Source organism: Oncorhynchus mykiss, chromosome 27 (genome assembly GCF_013265735.2).
Source record: "Oncorhynchus mykiss isolate Arlee chromosome 27, USDA_OmykA_1.1, whole genome shotgun sequence".
Lineage (NCBI taxonomy): Eukaryota > Metazoa > Chordata > Actinopteri > Salmoniformes > Salmonidae > Oncorhynchus > Oncorhynchus mykiss.
In genome coordinates this window covers 40977863-40996568 of record NC_048591.1, presented here as the reverse complement: position 1 = coordinate 40996568, position 18706 = coordinate 40977863, and the positions used below count along the sequence as shown (strand labels likewise).

Here is an 18706-nt window from a genome sequence, read left to right as displayed (position 1 = left end):
AACCTATGAAAAATATTTAACATATTAAACATGGTCAATATTGCACATTAACTCTGTGGTGAATGTGTTATAAACTGGTACGACTTTTTATTAATAAAATATATTGATTCCACATACTGATCAGGAATCATCACATGGAAATATATTATCCTTTGAGCATCATGTGTTTCCTGCTGTTTTTCTCTGGTCTGAGCACTACAATGTAGCACTTAGGGGCAAATATACAGACCAGGAGGCCAAAGGCTGAGGCTAGAATGGCAAAGACATGGACGGCCACTGTGTACTTTCCTGCTGTGCTCACATACACAGGGATAAAGGTTATCCACACAGCAAAGAAGATCAGCATGCTGAAGGTGATGAACTTGGCCTCGTTGAAGTTGTCCGGCAGTTTCCGGGCCAGAAAGGCCAGGATGAAGCACATGCAGGCCAAGAGGCCGATGTATCCCAGAACGCACCAGAAGGCAACTTCTGACCCCATGGCACAGTCGATGATGATGACAGAGCTGATGTGGCCGGTGTTGAGGTTGGTGTAGGGAGGTCTGGTCAGCAGCCAGATGAGACAGATCAGTCCCTGTCGGCCAGAGGGAACCATATTGGTGTTAATATTGATCAAGTGATTCAATTGTCTGATTCATTTTAATGTATTTCACTTAGGCTGCATTTAGTCAGGCAGCCCAAATCTAGGCTTTTGCCCAGTTATTGGCAAAAGATCAGATCTAATTGGTCACAAGGCTGGCTGACTGTGTTAACGCAGCCTTAGAGGTAGAGGTCAATGAAAAGAAAAGCAACAAGATCAGAATAGTACCTGGACGGCAGTGCACAACACAACACTGGCTCTCTGCTGGGCAGGGCCAAACCACCTCATGACATCACTTCCTGGCAGGGTGGCCCTGAAGGCCATGAGGACTACCATGGTCTTGGCAAGGAGGCAGGAGATGCAGAGGGCAAAGCTCACCCCGAACGCTGGGTACCGGATCCGGCACAGCCAATCTGAGGGCTCCCCGATGAACAACAGTCCAATCAGGAAGCAGATGGAGAGGAAGAGGAGGAGAAGGAAGCTCAGCTCCATGTTGTTGCCGCGGACGATGGGAGTGTGTCGGTTGGCAACAAACACCGCCAAGACAGAGAGTGAGGCACAGGCCCCAAGAATGGATACCACACACAGGACGACGCCCATGGACTCCTGATAGGACAGGAACTCTATGGTCTTTGGAACACAGTGGTCTCTGGCCTCGTTTGGCCACGTGACGTCAGAGCAGCGTATGCAGTTTAAAGAATCTGACAGAGAGGAAAAAGAAAACAGAGATTGCAATAGCAACACTGTTTTTTTTTTAGTTCTGACCAGTGACTGGTGAGAAAGGCTTGGAAATAAGGGACAACACACCAGTTTGATTGCTGACCTCTCCCTCAGCACAGGGGATGCAGTCAAAGCAGCAGACAGGCTCCCCCTTCTTCCTGGCTACACGGGTGCCTGGGGGACAGCTCTCACTGCACACTGATCGAGCTGCCTGGGGGGCAGAGGGGCACCACTCAGATATACTGATACATCTCGCGTGTATTAAGCGGTGTAAAGGGAAAGTGTTTCAGAACGCTTTTCAAACTAGCCAAATGTAGTTTATAAAATGCAAACTTGATATTCTTCAATGACGTTAAGAAGACAACAAAGAACAGACTGAGAAGAAAACGTAGAACCAAGCACCTAGACTGTGATATAGGGCGCACCTGCTTTCCCACAGGCCACTGAATCACTGACTCATTTATGACCAGGTCTCGGCCATCGGCCAATGAGGCGTCATAGAACCCCACTTTAACTAATCGCAGGGAGCCATCCTGCCCCCTCTGCCAGTTCATGAGGTCATAGGAAGCGATGGGGTCACCGTTGTGGTCAAAGCTGACCTCCTCCCCGAGTGTGGAAAACTTCACCTGCTTCATGTAATGTAGTAGCTGGGGAAAGAGGAGTGGAGAGGGTGACACGAGAAACTATACACTCTACTCCCCCTACTGGTGTGTGTGTGTGTATGCATGCTTGCAAACAAGAAACAGGCAATGACATCTATTCAGCAATAATGAGCAGAGTATCTTCAGCCATAGACTCACCTGCCATGGTTTAACATGCTTTGGGTCCCCACAGGTGCCATTGATAAAAGGCCCCTGCCCAGCCACACAGTTGGTCATATCCTGCAGGGCATGGGCGATGAGATACACAGCCTTATACACATTATAGGATACTCTGAGCTGGCTCACATCGGCAAAGGGTGTGTACACATCCCCCAGAACCTCTCTTCCACTACAGGGCTCTCTGTCCAGGTAACTGACAGAGTGAGTGTGTGTGTTTAAGGAATCATTCACTCTACAGTTGAATGTCTCTTCCCAGAACTCTGCCAGGAAAGCCGACTGACGTCCATGGGATGGTCCTAGTCTGGTCAGGAAGTCTTTGAGCCCGGGAATAACATCAGCCTTCCGTATTCCAAATCCCAGCGTTCCTGTCAGGAGACCTCCAAACTCTCTCCACAGGGACTTGGAGGTGGCCCAGGCCTCGCTGGCGATCAGTTGCAGCCCTGTGACATTCCGATGGAGACACTCCCTGAGGATACTCCGAAGCTCCGACTCGCCGGAGAAATTCAGGAGCACTCGGGAGGACGACCCCTGGGTAACAATTACAAGAATAACAACATGTATAATCATGTGCTTTGAAGGCATCATACATTTATTTCTTTGCTAACCTGGATAGTGTCCACTAGCTGTCCCACAGCATGCTGGGTAAGGACCACTGGGTAGAAGTGGACGTAGGCAGCACACATCCCAAAGTGAACGGACTCCTGTAGAAACAACTGGATGGCAAAACGTGCATAGTCAGACTCCACCCCGATGACGCCCACCCAGGTCCAGTGGAAGTAGCGTACCAGGCGAGCCAGGGCTCTTATCTGAAAGGCATCACTGGGCATGGTGCGCATGAACGTGGGGAACTGCTTCTGGTCACTCAGGCAGCTGCAGGACGCAAAGTAGCTCACCTGAAAGAAGAGGGAACAGCAGGTTAAAAGTGCACTCTGTAAAATGTACTAAAGCATTACATATAGCTTTTAATATATACAATATATGTGAACTCAATTTCATGATTTAAAAAAAAAAAAAACATTTGAAGATATGAATTGTCCCCTGCCAAAGTAAAAATACATTACAGATGAAGGATCTTCATTTGTCCAGTAATGTCACCGCAAAATAATCCTGCAGCAACAGAATATGAACATTTAGTTCATTGTGCAGCTTGATTGGTGGTCAGGCTATTAGCTGGCCCAAATTAGCCTGCATGAAAGTGCCACACTGTTAATATAACGTATCTTAGCGTGGTTTTCCAGTGCTTTTATGTAAATCACCAAACTCATCTGCATTTCTTGCAGTGCAGGAAAATTCTCAGCAACAAAAGAGTGATCAAATTAAGATCCCTTACCTGTATATTATGATCTACAAGCCAGTCCAAAGCAGAGAGAACAACAGGGTAAATGTGCACTCTGTAAGTTGTACTCGAGCATTGCATATAGCCCTTAATTTTCATTTAGCAGTCAAGGAATGCAATTCCATAATAAAATGTATAGAATTTTGAAAGTAGCTTTTAAGTCATGAAATAGTATGGCTCCTGCCAAAGTAACAGTATTTACATAACAATCAGACACGTAATTGTAATAGCTTCAAGACATCTATATTTTAGGGTAATTCCATTTCGGCTATTGTCATGAGCCATACTTTTACCAAGGATCTGTCTCCATCAAAAGCAATTTATCAACTTTAAGAAGATTGTTACACAATGATAAAAGTGCAATATACGTAACACTAGTCTCACCAGGGGTATTTGAAAGGAGCCCAGAGTTCTGAGCACAGCCATAGACACCCCAGAGGCGGCATCTCCTATGATAACAGGGGATACAGCCCTGCGTACAGCGGCGCAGTCCGAACCTGGACCCTGACCTGCTCCCCTGTAGTCTGCCCCCCATTCTGGATGCCCGTTGACCAGCAGCAGGGAGCCTCTCAGGGACACAGGCACATGGTCACAGCTGTCGCGGATATGGAACCCCAGCGTCAGGTGTGGGAGCAGATCCCTTCGTTGGTTGATCTCTTTCACTGCGAACATCATGGTCTCCATCCAACGCAGGGCCCTGGCACTGAAACTACAGGGAAGAGGATAGCAAGTGGCTTAGAAGCAATGCACGTAAGAGAGAAAGAGACAAACAAGACAGACAGACAACATTCTTTGTTTCGGATCACTTACTACTCATATGTAGTCTGTTGCGGTTCCCGTTGAAATGATGTCACAGAGGACACAGGACTATAGTGGAGTGGGAACAAGCCCCCAAGAACCACGTCTCCCTCTTGATAGAAGCTGCTCGTCTCTTCTTCCCCCAGGAAAGTGCACCCGTCCTGGGGTGCGGCAGAGCAAACCCAGCTGGCCCACAGGAGAAGCCCCAGCAGCAGGAGTCTGGCAGAGAGGTGCGCCATGGCAGGCAGAGAGTGGATGTACGATGTGAGATCAGTTAGGGCTTCCAGTCCTTTTCTAACCCCCAATTCTCACTTGTGTGGCTGTGGGTACGAGGTTTGGTCCCTATATAGGGCCAGGTTGTCGTGACATCACTGCAGACAAGGTCCTACTTTTCCCTTTTTTTAGTGCTGTGCATTCTCTAATGAGTAGATCTTAGTTGGAACAATAGCAAAGCACTTACCCCGCCTCTGTTTTGGTAAAAAAAAAAAAGGATGTGTCTGGAAAAATGTAACCACTCTCAAATTAATAGACAGAGAGATGAACGCAAGGACTGACCATCCATGATGTTACAATTAAATTAAGATTATAGTTTTAACCATGTTGTGTAACCATGCAGTGTTTGTTTACATTTACACTGTTTACAAACATTGGACTAGAATGAGTTTACATTTTGGGTTCTGATGTTGTATGACAGTTAAAATAAGCTTTTATAAATTATATTCTTCATCAAATCAATGGGTATATATAATTTATTTAAGACAAAAAAATGAATGTAGCAAGCAACAAATGAGTCTAGCTTTAATGGGATCGTTCACCCAATAATCAAAGTGGATGTCAGACATTTTCGTAGCAGATTTCTCGCTCAACAGTAGGTGGCAGTGTTTGCATTGCATTAGAACAAAGCTGCGTCGTATTGTCTGTGTGTGACGTCACCACAATGTATATCGGGGGAGGGTAGTAATATATTGATCTTTTACTGTAGTGGGCTAAATCAGGGTCACAGATGTTTATTGGTAGTCATAAACAAACCTACTTTGAAACAAAAGTCTACACCTCACACACATGGTTCTGACACCTGTACCATGTCAGATACAGTATAGAGTTGAAATGTATCACATTTTGAGTTTACGTCCCAATATTACACGTTATATACATCACAGAAGACTGCAGTATAACAAAATCAATTGACATAGAAACACCACATGATTATTTCAAAATGTATAATGTTGTTTAATTATGAAATGATGAGAAATATTAGTAACATTCCACCCATGAAGCCACTAGAGGGAGATTTGGTCATTTGACTGCAGGAAAGTGCTTCAATATATTTGTATAGGCCTCCTAATAAAATATCATGAAACAAATGACAATCACTTAAAACACAGTGTGAAGTGTATTATATTGCGTGGGGTTCTTATTACCTATCATACATATTGTCTGCCATAAAGGCCCAGTCTGTCTCTCCAAGCCACTGTGAGTGTTTGGGAGGGAGGGGTGAGGATCACGTGAAATCCACGGAGATACCAAATTAAATCAGATGAAATGATGACGAGACCAAGCAGTATAAAACAGAACAACATGAACAGTCTCTGTGGGAGGATATCAACTTGTCTATAAGCAGGAGGATCTCTCTGCATCTATCGGACCAGTCTGAGGATGTCTCTTTTTCTGTGGTGGTCCCTATACTACCCTGTCTCTATTTCCCCTCTGACAGAAGCCACCTCTACCCAGCCAGCCTGCTCCCCGCAGGGGGCCTTTGAGCTACCTGGGTTCTCAGCCCAGGGTGACTTCCTGATGGGGGGGATCTTTCCCCTTCACTACCGGGTGGAGCTGCCTGGCACGGACTACACCCACCAGCCCCTGACAGCACTGTGTCAAGGGTGAGCTGAGTTACTGGGGGCCTGGATGTATGGCTCAAGTCCTACAGTTTTCTCTCTCTCTCTCTCTCTCTCTCTCTCTCTCTCTCTCTCTCTCTCTCTCTCTCTCTCTCTCTCTCTCTCTCTCATTCTCTCTTAGCTCACATGAAGAGAGGGAGAGAGAGAGACTGGGGGCCCGGATGTGTGGCTCAAGTCCTACTGTAAACAAGAGTTTGAGGAGAATAGGTTCTGATTGCCAGGTCCCATTGAGGACCTTTGACCTCGACTCCTCTCCTTTTCTGTGTTTTCCTCCTTAACACCGTGTCCTGTGGTGGGATTGTTGCCACATTCATTGAGCTCAAATTTCTCGGTCTAGTTGTGTTGTTCAGACCAGACTGACCATCAGTGGAAGTGGAACACATTCTCATTCTCTCTCTCTCTCTCTCTCTCTCTCTCAGGTTTGACCCGAGGGCTTTCCGCTGGGCTCAGACCATGAGGCTGGCAGTGGAGGAAATCAACCAGAGTGAGCAGCTGCTGCCCAACCACACGCTGGGCTACAAGATCTTTGACTCGTGTGCCACACCAGTCACGGCTCTGAGAGCAGTCTTGGCGGTGCTGAACGGACATGATGAAGAACAGAGCCCTATGTGTTCTGGTGCCAGCCCGTTAATTGCCATGGTAGGGGAGTCTGGCTCCTCACAGTCCATTGTTTTGTCCAGAACTCTGCAGCCCTTCAGAATCCCCATGGTGAGTGATGATGTGTTTTTTTTTGCAGGGTTCAGATCAGGGTTGTAGTGCTGCCAGAGCTCCCCGGAACCTTGCTCCACCACTTCTCACAGTGGGGCCTGTTTACTACAGTTAAATCCAAGCTGATTCAATATCTGTGAATTCACATAATTTTCTATTAGTACTCTACAGAACTGAATAGAGTAAAGTGACTGTTAGATCAAAAACACCACTTCATTTCTTATGAGATTTTAGGTTGATAAGTGGTCACATTTCTTTTCTCATCCGGCCTAAACTCAACATTGTGCCACAGCGTTTGAAATATAGTCCAGGTACAGTGAGCCTATGCTGTCTGTCACCACCATTCGCTCACGAAACCATAGTTAGGCCCTACATCACTCAATAAGATCTGAATGCATATTCCCACGACACTGGTTAAGATCAAATGATTGGATGGTTCACCGGTAAAACGAGAATAATTATCATTCACGATTGACAGATGGCCTATTTCAATTTGGTGTTTGACGGAATTAAAAACAGAACTATTTATTGAGACAATATGTGTGGGTGTGGCCAGACATTTGGAGGATGCCTTTTATGCGAATTCTAAAAAGCTGTGTCAGTCAGTACAGACTTTGATTGAGAAATGATGACATTATTGTTTTAGAGGTAGGCTCCGGTACCTCAGAAAGTGGCGCTACACCACTGGTGCAGATGAAAAGGCATTTCTTGTTTCTAAGTTAAGATCCACTGTTGAACTAGGGGGAATTAGAATACAATTCAGATTCTGTGGATCAGTATTCAAATTCACAGATGTTGAATTATTTTAGTGTAAATAGATCATCTACTATTCAAAAGGGAGGTTTGTCTGTGACCTATGAAAACACATTTAAAAGCACTTATCAACAACTTGTGGCTAGAATTACATAGTTTGTTAACAATTGAATTAAGTATGGTGTCTTTTGTTTATGACTATTGTAAATACGATTAGCGCTCTCATAAATAACACGTGATTTGTATATATATGAATGTATTTTATGTTTTGTAATAATGGTATTACATGCACACCTTGAAATTAACGTTTGCTTAAAATAGGTGTTCTATGTTCTTTCAGATCAGCTATTTCTCCACCTGCTCGTGCCTGAGTGACAGGAAAGAATACCCAACGTTCTTCAGAGTGGTTCCAAATGACGACTACCAGGTGAAGGCCATCGCCAGTCTGCTTCAGCGTTTCGGCTGGAAGTGGATCGGTGTGATCCGCGAGGACCACGACTACGGCCACTTCGCCCTGCAGGGCCTGAAGAGGGAGATCCAGAACACAGATGTCTGTCTGGCCTATGATGAGATGATCCCTAAAGACTACAGCAGAGAGAGGGTCCTGCAGATCCTGGAGGTGATGAGGCTCTCCACAGCGCGGGTGGTGATAGTCTTCTCTGGGGAGGGAGAGCTATACCCTTTCCTCAAAGAGTTTGTCAAGCAGAACATCACTGGTACCCAGTGGGTGGCCAGTGAGGCCTGGGTCACTGCCAATGTGCTGGCAGAGACTTATCCATTCCTGGATGGGACTATTGGCTTCGCCATCCGCTCAGGGAAAGTCCCAGGGCTCAGGGACTACCTGCAGACGGTGAACCCCCACAGGTACCCCTCTAACCCCCTGGTGCAGCAGCTGTGGGAGGCTCTGTACGGCTGCTCTCCCTCTCTGTCCCCCTCCAGCACCCTGATGCCCCCCTGCTCAGGGCAGGAGACTCTTCTGGAGCAGCACTCAGCCTACATGAACACCTCCAGCCCCAGAGTGGCCTATAATGTGTACAAGGCTGTGTACGCCATCGCTCACTCACTGCACAACCTCCTCCACTGCCAGGCTGGGGCAGGTCCCTTCCACAACCGCTCCTGTGCTCACAGCACCAACGTTCACCCCTGGCAGGTATGTGTCAATTACTTACTAAAGTGGGGGGGAAACATATCATTATGTAAATAACTAAACAGATGAATGTTGAAAAGATTTTAGTGCATCAACAAATGTAATTAGATGTAGTTAAAGAATTAGACAATTATTTTCCTCTTATCATAGCTCCAGCAATATCTCCAGGACGTGTCCTTCAACGTATCTGGAGAAAATATGAACTTTGACCAGAAAGGGGACGCCATCCCGTCCTACGACCTCATCAACTGGCAGAGGGGGCCAAACGGGGGTCCCCGCTTTGTCACAGTAGGGCTGTATGATGGCTCAAAGGACGCTGGGAAGGAGCTGGCAATCCAGGAAGAGAAGATAGTGTGGGCGAGGCTTCAGAGCAAGGCAAGCTGCTCACACTGTGTATTTACCCACATCAGATGCCAACTGTTGACGTTGTGTAGAGAGTCCTGGATGTAAGTTCCTCTTCATGGTGAATGTAAACATATTATTATAGTTATTTTTAAACAGGATTATTTGTCCTGAAATATTTCTGTTTCTCCAAAGCTTGTATTGCAGGTAACCCAGTTGATGCATTCCAATGCTTGATGTCACTTTCTTATTCTCTAACCATCCTACTAGAACTGTCAGTGAGATTTCTCCAATTATCTCATATTGAGTGACCTCTAGTGGCTGGAATAATATGAGTATTCAGGTAGCATTAAATAGTCTAAAGGTATTGATCTTTGATTTGTTCAGCTGGTGGTCTCCGTGTGCAGTGCCAGCTGTGCTCCAGGATCCAGGAAGGCTGTCCGTCGTGGGGAACCTCTGTGCTGCTTTGACTGTGTACCATGTGACAGCGGCAAGATTAGTAATCAGACAGGTGAGGACTCTGATTTACCCTAATCAATATAGTGACTTAACTGTAGATTAGTAATCAGACAGGTTAGGACTGATTTACCCTAATCAATATAATGACTTACCTGTAGATTAGTAATCAGACAGGTGAGAACTCTGATTTACCCTAATCAACATAGTGACTTACCTGTAGATTAGTAATCAGACAGGTGAGGACTCTGATTTTTCTAATCAATATAATGACTTACCTGTAGATTAGTAATGAGACAGACGAGGACTCTGATTTATGTTAATCAATAGAACAATTTCCTTTTGGTAGATTTGATATAGTCTCTCTAGATGCAGTTGAGTGCACTATGTACATCCTGTCCATGTGTTGTGTTAGAAAGGGCCAGCAGCACGTCCTCATCCAGTCGTCTTATTCCTGTAGCCTCCTTTAACCCTAAAATGTATTTTTTGTTTAATAGTACCAACGGGTAATGGCCCAATTTACCTCAAATTGGTAATGATTGCAAAGAGACACTGTCTGTCAAGCAGTAACGCGTTTTATTTTAGGAACTAGGAACGGTGGGTTAACTGTCTTGATCAGGGGCCGAATGACAGATTTGTACCTTGTCAGCTTGGGGATTCGATCTAGCAACTATGCACATCCTGTCCGTGTGTTGTGTTGATGCTGGCAGAAAGGGCCGGATGTTGTCCAGCAGCACGTCCTCCACCAGTCGTCTTTTTCCTGAAGCCTAAAAGGTATTTTTTGTTTAATAGTGCCAACGGTAATGGCCCAATTTACCTCAAATTGGTAATAAATTGCAAAGAAACACTGTCTGTCAAGCAGTAACACTTTTTATTTTATTATCCCTTAGAAACACAAGAACATTGTTTAAATTCTCCAAAATAAGCATATCTTTTTTACATTTAAAAAAACAAACATTTTTGTTGTATTTTTCATGTTTTTTTATTTGATTTGATTTGATATGATCCCCATTAGCCGACGCCATTGGCGACAATTAGCCTTACTCGGGGTTGGACATATAACAACAAATACATTACAGACAAAAGACGTTACAATTTACAAACATTTACATACATGCAGTGATACATTTCATCCACTTGTTATGAAGATTTGTTTGTTATTCATTCAAAGTGTTCTGTAATATTCAGAGGCTGAGAAATTGGCAATTGAGCTAATCTGTCATACTGGTGCGACTTAAGATGGCCACCGATATGGGCGATATAGGCGATAAAGATGGACACCGATATGGGCAATATAGGCGATAAAGTACCGGTGGCATCAGACTTTTAGCTCGAACTTTGGAACACTATGGGCTATCAACTCAGATCCGATTGCATCTGAAAAATGGGACTCTGGACTGGTATAGATACACTGACTGGAAACTAAACCTATATTTATACTGCCCCCCTGGGGGCCAAATCTGGGGTGGCTCCATACTATATACAGTGCCTTGCGAAAGTATTCGGCCCCCTTGAACTTTGCGACCTTTTGCCACATTTCAGGCTTCAAACATAAAGATATAAAACTGTATTTTTTTGTGAAGAATCAGCAACAAGTGGGACACAATCATGAAGTGGAACGACATTTATTGGATATTTCAAACTTTTTTAACAAATCTAAAACTGAAAAATTGGGCGTGCAAAATTATTCAGCCCACTTAAGTTAATACTTTGTAGCGCCACCTTTTGCTGCGATTACAGCTGTAAGTCCCTTGGGGTATGTCTCTATCAGTTTTGCACATCGAGAGACTGAAATTTTTTCCCATTCCTCCTTGCAAAACAGCTCGAGCTCAGTGAAGTTGGATGGAGAGCATTTGTGAACAGCAGTTTTCAGTTCTTTCCACAGATTCTCGATTGGATTCAGGTCTGGACTTTAACTTGGCCATTCTAACACCTGGATATGTTTATTTTTGAACCATTCCATTGTAGATTTTGCTTTATGTTTTGGATCATTGTCTTGTTGGAAGACAAATCTCCGTCCCAGTCTCAGGTCTTTTGCAGACTCCATCAGGTTATCTTCCAGAATGGTCCTGTATTTGGCTCCATCCATCTTCCCATCAATTTTAACCATCTTCCCTGTCCCTGCTGAAGAAAAGCAGGCCCAAACCATGATGCTGCCACCACCAAGTTTGACAGTGGGGATGGTGTGTTCAGCTGTGTTGCTTTTACGCCAAACATAACGTTTTGCATTGTTGCCAAAAAGTTCAATTTTGGTTTCATCTGACCAGAGCACCTTCTTCCACATGTTTGGTGTGTCTCCCAGGTGGCTTGTGACAAACTTTAAACAACACTTTTTATGGATATCTTTAAGAAATGGCTTTCTTCTTGCCACTCTTCCATAAAGGCCAGATTTGTGCAATATACGACTGATTGTTGTCCTATGGACAGAGTCTCCCACCTCAGCTGTAGATCTATGCAGTTCATCCACAGTGATCATGGGCCTCTTGGCTGCATCTCTGATCAGTCTTCTCCTTGTATGAGCTGAAAGTTTAGAGGGACGGCCAGGTCTTGGTAGATTTGCAGTGGTCTGATACTCCTTCCATTTCAATATTATCGCTTGCACAGTGCTCCTTGGGATGTTTAAAGCTTGGGAAATCTTTTTGTATCCAAATCCGGCTTTAAACTTCTTCACAACAGTATCTCAGACCTGCCTGGTGTGTTCCTTGTTCTTCATGATGCTCTCTGCGCTTTTAACGGACTATCACAGTGCAGGTGCATTTATATGGAGACTTGATTACACACAGGTGGATTGTATTTATCATCATTAGTCATTTAGGTTAACATTGGATCATTCAGAGATCCTCACTGAACTTCTGGAGAGAGTTTGCTACACTGAAAGTAAAGGGGCTGAATAATTTTGAACGCCCAATTTTTCAGTTTTTGATTTGTTAAAAAAGTTTGAAATATCCAATAAATGTCGTTCTACTTCATGATTGTGTTCCGCTTGTTGTTGATTCTTCACAAAAAAATACAGTTTTATATCTTTATGTTTGAAGCCTGAAATGTGGCAAAAGGTCGCAAAGTTCAAGGGGGCCGAATACTTTCGCAAGGCACTGTAGTTGAGGATACATTCATCTACCTCTCTGTGCCACATTTGATCACAAAGTTTATATTTTGAGTTCACATTTTCAGCTGAGCCACTATGCAGATCTAGTATACAAAGACATTTCAGAAGTATAAAAAATAACAGAGTTTGAAATTATGACAAATGTCACTTACCTGTAGAATATCACATGACTGCATCACATACCCAAAATTCCTAAGCTCTTTCTCTTTGTTTTTCTGTGTAGATTCTATAGACTGCCATGAATGTCCCGAGGACTACTGGTCAAACACTGATGGAACAATGTGCATCCCCAAAGTGGTGGAGTTCCTTTCCCATGATGCAATGGGGATAGCCCTGACGGTGATCGCTGTAGTGGGCGCCTGTCTGACCGTGTCCATCCTGGCAGTCTTCCTCCATCACAGGACCACTCCCATCGTCCGCGTCAACAACTCTGAGCTGAGTTTCTTTATCCTTCTCTCCCTGACTCTGTGCTTCCTGTGTGCGCTGATGTTCATTGGGGAGCCCACCTCCTGGTCCTGCATGCTGCGCCACACCGCCTTCAGCATCACCTTCTCCCTCTGCATCTCCTGCATCCTGGGCAAGACGCTGGTGGTCTTGGCAGCCTTCACTGCCGCCAGGCCTGGGAACAACATTATGAAGTGGCTGGGGCCCAAACAGCAGAGGGTCATCATATTCTCCTGCACCCTGGTTCAGGTGCTGATCTGTGCTGCCTGGCTCATGGCTGCCCCTCCCTACCCCTCCAAAAATATCGAGGACCATCGCTCTAAGATCATTCTGGAGTGCAGTGTGGGCTCCCAACTGGCCTTCTGGTGCGTTCTGGGATACATCGGCCTCTTGGCCTGTCTGTGCTTCATCCTGGCTTTTCTGGCCCGGAAACTGCCAGGCAACTTTAATGAGGCCAAGTTCATCACCTTCAGCATGCTGATCTTCTGTGCCGTGTGGATCTCCTTCATCCCTGCCTACGTAAGCTCTCCTGGGAAGTACACAGTAGCTGTAGAGATCTTTGCCATCCTGGCCTCCAGCTTTGGGCTGCTGTTCTGTCTGTTTGCTCCAAAATGTTACATCATCCTCCTGAAGCCAGAGAAGAACACTAAACAACATACCATGGGGAAGAAATAAAATGCATAGATTAATGAAGACACATTTATTTTGTCATAGTTCTCAGTTTACTTTTGACCTACTGTAAACCCAGAAATGAAATAGATGTTTATAGTGTCTTTGGGACATGTGGCAAGCTAGAAATTATACTTTTTTCGTTGAATTACTGTACCATTTTCCTGATCAAAGATATACAGTGCCTTGCGAAAGTATTCGGCCCCCTTGAACTTTGCGACCTTTTGCCACATTTCAGGCTTCAATCATAAAGATATAAAACTATTTTTTTGTGAAGAATCAACAGCAAGTGGGACACAATCATGAAGTGGAACGACATTTATTGGATATTTCAAACTTTTTTAACAAATCAAAAACTGAAAAATTGGGCGGTTTTGCACATCGAGAGACTGAAATTTTTTCCCATTCCTCCTTGCAAAACAGCTTGAGCTCAGTGAGGTTGGATCGAGAGCATTTGTGAACAGCAGTTGTCAGTTCTTTCCACAGATTCTCTATTGGATTCAGGTCTGGAGTTTGACTTGGCCATTCTAACACCTGGATATGTTTATTTTTGAACCATTCCATTGTAGATTTTGCTTTATGTTTTGGATCATTGTCTTGTTGGAAGACAAATCTCCGTCCCAGTCTCAGGTCTTTTGCAGACTCCATCAGGTTTTCTTCCAGAATGGTCCTGTATTTGGCTCCATCCATCTTCCCATCAATTTTAACCATCTTCCCTGTCCCTGCTGAAGAAAAGCAGGCCCAAACCATGATGCTGCCACCACCATGTTTGACAGTGGGGATGGTGTGTTCAGGGTGATGAGCTGTGTTGCTTTTACGCCAAACATAACGCCTTGCATTGTTGCCAAAAATTTCCATTTTGGTTTCACCTGACCAGAGCACCTTCTTCCACATGTTTTGTGTGTCTCCCAGGTGGCTTGTGGCAAACTTTAAACAACACTTTTTATGGATATCTTTAAGAAATGGCTTTCTTCTTGCCACTCTTCCATAAAGGCCAGATTTGTGCAATATACAACTGATTGTTGTCCTATGGACAGAGTCTCCCACCTCAGCTGTAGATCTCTGCAGTTCATCCAGAGTGATCATGGGCCTCTTGGCTGCATCTCTGATCAGTCTTCTCCTTGTATGAGCTGAAAGTTTAGAGGGAAGGCCAGGTCTTGGTAGATTTGCAGTGGTCTGATACTCCTTCCATTTCAATATTATCGCTTGCACAGTGCTCCTTGGGATGTTTAAAGCTTGGGAAATCTTTTTGTATCCAAATCCGGCTTTAAACTTCTTCACAACAGTATCTCCGACCTGCCTGGTGTGTTCCTTGTTCTTCATGATGCTCTCTGCGCTTTTAACGGACCTCTGAGACTATCACAGTGCAGGTGCATTTATATGGAGACTTGATTACACACAGGTGGATTGTATTTATCATCATTAGTAATTTAGGTTAACATTGGATCATTCAGAGATCCTCACTGAACTTCTGGAGAGAGTTTGTTGCACTGAAAGTAAAGGGGCTGAATAATTTAGCACGTCCAATTTTTCAGTTTTTGATTTGTTAAAAAAGTTTGAAATATCCAATAAATGTCGTTCTACTTCATGATTGTGTCCCACTTGTTGTTGATTCTTCACAAAAAAATACAGTTTTATATCTTTATGTTTGAAGCCTGAAATGTGGCAAAAGGTCGCAAAGTTCAAAGGGGCCGAATACTTTCGCAAGGCACTGTTGCTCCCCCAAGTTAGGTAATTTTATGTTTACTGTATCTGGAGCGGGGGGGGGGGGGGGAGTACGACCCGCGGGGCACTTCAATCCGGCCTGTGAAACATAAAAAACTTTTTTGTACACTTTTTTTTCTCCCCAATTTCGTGGAATCCAATTGTTAGTTATATTCTTGTCCCATCGCTGCAACTCCCATACGGACTCAGGAGAGGCGAAGGTCTTAAGCCGTGCATCCTCAGAAACACAACCCAGCCAAGCCGCACTGCTTCTTGACACATTGCCCACTGAACCCGGAAGCCAGCCATACCAATGTGTCAGAGGAAACACTGTACACTTGGCAACCATGTATGCGAACGGCCTGCCACAGGAGTTGCTAGAGCGCGATTGGCCAAGGAAATATTGGCCTGCCAAACCCTCTCCTAACCTGGGCGACGTTGGGCCAGCTGTCAGCCGCCTCATAGGTCTCCCAGTCATGGCCAGCTGTGACACAGCCTGGGATCGAACCCGCGTCTGTAGTTATGCCTCAAGCACTGGAAAGTAGTGCCTTTGACTGCAGTGCCACTCAGGAGGCCTCTGCAAATAGATTTAAACAAACAATTGGTCCCCAAAGACACACGTCACTCCGTTGAATTTCAAAATCCCGATGTGACCCTCTTGCCAAAAAGTTTGCCTACCCCTGATCTAGAGAGAGGTTTAGTTATGCTATAGTTATGCTAGGTATTTGTTTTAACAATTATTGTTTCATTATTATTAGACAGTAGTTTTAAAGATATATTCTTTTTTTATTGTTTTAACTTAGCAATTTTACTGTGTTATCTTCCTTTTTTCATATTATTCTGGTTACTAAGCATTGCTTTTTGTCCATTTTTTGTTCTTTGAAAACAAAATGGTGCATCTCAAGAGATTTCATCCTGAAAACTGTCAAAAAAATAAAGAATTAAACGCTACAGCATTTGAATTGTGCTACCAGAGGTTTTACACACTATAATGCTAATGCTATGTGGTACAGTGGCTTGTGTAAGCATTCATCCCCCTTGGCATTTTTCCTGTTTTGTTGCCTTACAACCTGGAATTAAAATGGATTGTGGCCGGGTTTGTTTAATTTGATTTACACAACATGCCTTACCCCTTTGAAGATGCAAAATATTTTTTTTATTGTGAAACAAACAATAAATATTACAAAAAAACACAACACTTGAGCATGCATAACTATTCACCCCCCCCACCAAAGTCAATACTTTGTAGAGCTGCCTTTTGCAGCAATTACAGCTGCAAGTCTGAATGGGTTCCACTGGTGTACAGCAATCTTTAAGTCACACCACAGATTCTCAATTGGATTGAGGTCTGGGCTTTGACTAGGCCATTCCAAGACATTTAAATGTTTCCCCCTGCTTTAGCAGTATGCTTAGGGTTATTGTCCTGCTGGAAGGTGAACCTCTGTCCCAGTCTCAAATCTCTGGAAGACTGAAACAGGAATTTTGCTGTATTTAGCGCCATCCACCATTCCTTCAATTCTGACCAGTTTCCCAGTCCCTACCGATGACAAACATCCCCACAGCATGATGATGCCACCACCATGCTTCACTGTGGGGATGGTGTTGTCACGGTGATGGGAGGGGCTGGGTTTGCGCAAGACATAGCGACTTCCTTGATGGCCAAAAAGCTCAATTTTAGTCTCATCTGACCAGAGTACCTTCTTCCATATGTTTGTGGAGTCTCCCACATGCCTTTTGGCGGACACCAAAGGTGTTTCCTTATTTTTCTCTTTATTTAATGATCGGACCCTTTTTTTCAATTTTCACCTAAAATGACATACTCAAATCTAATTGCCTGTTGTTCAGGCCCTGAAGCAAGGATATGCATATTATTGGTACCATTTGAAAGGAAACAATTTGAAGTTTTTGGAAATGTGAAAGAAATGTGGGAGAATATAACACAATGTCTGGTAAAAGATAATAGAAAAGAAGAAAACTATCGTTCGTTTGTATATATTTGGTACAATCATCTTTGAAATGCAAGAGAAAGTCCGTAATTTTTTATTCCAGCCCAGGTGCAATTCACATTTTGGCCACTAGATGGCAACGGTGTATGTTGTATTAAGACTGCCCAAATGTGCCCAATTTGTTTATTAATTACTTTTCATGTTCAAAATTGTGCACTCTCCTCAAACAATAGCATGGTATTATTTCACTGTAATAGCTACAGTCAATTGGACAGTGCAGTTAGATTAACAAGAATTTAAGCTTTCTGCCAATATCAGATATGTCTTTGTACTGGAAAATGTTCTTGTTACTTACAACCTCAAAAAAAAAAAGCCCCGCCTGTCTTCCGTAAAGCCCAGCTCTGTGGAGTGTATGGCTTAAAAAGTGGTCCTATGGACAGATACTCCAATCTACGCTGAAGAGCATTGCAGCTCCTTCAGGGTTATCTTCGGTCTCTTTGTTGTCTCTGATTAAAGCCCTCCTTGCCTGGTCGGTAGGTTTTGGTGGGCGGCCCTCTGTTGGCAGGTTTGTTGTGGTGCCATATTCTTTCCATTTTTTATAATGGATTTAATGGTGCTCCGTGGGATTTTTTTATAACCCAACCCTGATCTGTACTTCTCCACAACTTTGTCCCTGACCTGTTTGGAGAGCTCTTTGGTCTTCATAGTGCCACTTGCTTGGTGGTGCCCCTTGCTTAGCGGTGTTGCAGACTCTGGGGCCTTTCAGAACAGGTGTATATAGAGATCATGTGACAGATCATGTGACACTTAGATTGCACACAGGTGGACTTTTATTGAAGTAATTATGTGACTTATAAAGATAATTGATTGCACCAGATCTTATTTAGGGGCTTCAAAGCAAAGGGGGTGAAAACATATTTCAGTTTTTAATTTAATTTAAATTAATATCAATTCACCAATTTTGACTATTTTGTGTATGTCCATTACATGAAATCCAAATAAAAATCCATTTAAATTACAGGTTGTAATGCCACAAAATAGAATAAATGCCAAGGGGATGAATACTTTTGCAAGGCACTGTTGCTTGGTAAACAAACTGTAATCATACCCTCATCCCCAGCCTAGACACCCTTTTACAGTACAGTATAAACTTGTAATGATTTGATGATGTCATATGCCTTCTAAACAGATGTCCAATCCAGGGCTTGTCTTGTCAGTGATGAGATGCAGAGAGACGACAGGTCATATATATAACTGCTCTCCTGCCCTCTCTCTGACTGTTAG

General features: G+C 43.9%; 2 protein-coding genes across 2 annotated transcripts; one reads left to right on the top strand and one right to left on the bottom strand.

The window, feature by feature from the left end:
- Positions 1-4491, bottom strand: LOC110508044 (extracellular calcium-sensing receptor-like). The gene is made up of 8 exons (XM_021588491.2): positions 4268-4491; positions 3839-4163; positions 2724-3011; positions 2098-2646; positions 1723-1944; positions 1385-1508; positions 806-1278; positions 1-571 (listed from the first exon to the last, which is right to left on the bottom strand). The coding sequence occupies exons 1-8, from the start codon at positions 4489-4491 to the stop codon at positions 146-148; spliced, it is 2631 nt and encodes an 876-aa protein (XP_021444166.2). The 3' UTR covers positions 1-145.
- A 1306-nt stretch (positions 4492-5797) lies between these two features.
- On the top strand, positions 5798-13779 carry LOC110507227 (extracellular calcium-sensing receptor-like). Its single transcript, XM_036965038.1, has 8 exons — positions 5798-5813; positions 5967-6132; positions 6567-6855; positions 7949-8472; positions 8548-8758; positions 8906-9106; positions 9485-9608; positions 12883-13779. The coding sequence occupies exons 1-8, from the start codon at positions 5798-5800 to the stop codon at positions 13776-13778; spliced, it is 2427 nt and encodes an 808-aa protein (XP_036820933.1). The 3' UTR covers position 13779.
- Positions 13780-18706: the final 4927 nt, after the last annotated feature.

What these genes read in the sequence shown, in the direction of transcription:
- LOC110508044 (XM_021588491.2), bottom strand. Translation starts at nt 4,491, where the DNA reads ATGGCGCACCTCTCTGCCAGACTCCTGCTGCTGGGGCTTCTCCTGTGG. An exon ending in GCTCCTTTCAAATACCCCTG is followed by an intron (nt 3,012 to 3,838) that starts GTGAGACTAGTG and finishes CTCTTCTTTCAG; the next exon opens with GTGAGCTACTTTGCGTCCTG. An exon ending in AGCATGTTAAACCATGGCAG is followed by an intron (nt 1,945 to 2,097) that starts GTGAGTCTATGG and finishes CTCTTTCCCCAG; the next exon opens with CTACTACATTACATGAAGCA.
- LOC110507227 (XM_036965038.1), top strand. An exon ending in CTGACAGCACTGTGTCAAGG is followed by an intron (nt 6,133 to 6,566) that starts GTGAGCTGAGTT and finishes TCTCTCTCTCAG; the next exon opens with GTTTGACCCGAGGGCTTTCC. An exon ending in AGCCCTTCAGAATCCCCATG is followed by an intron (nt 6,856 to 7,948) that starts GTGAGTGATGAT and finishes ATGTTCTTTCAG; the next exon opens with ATCAGCTATTTCTCCACCTG.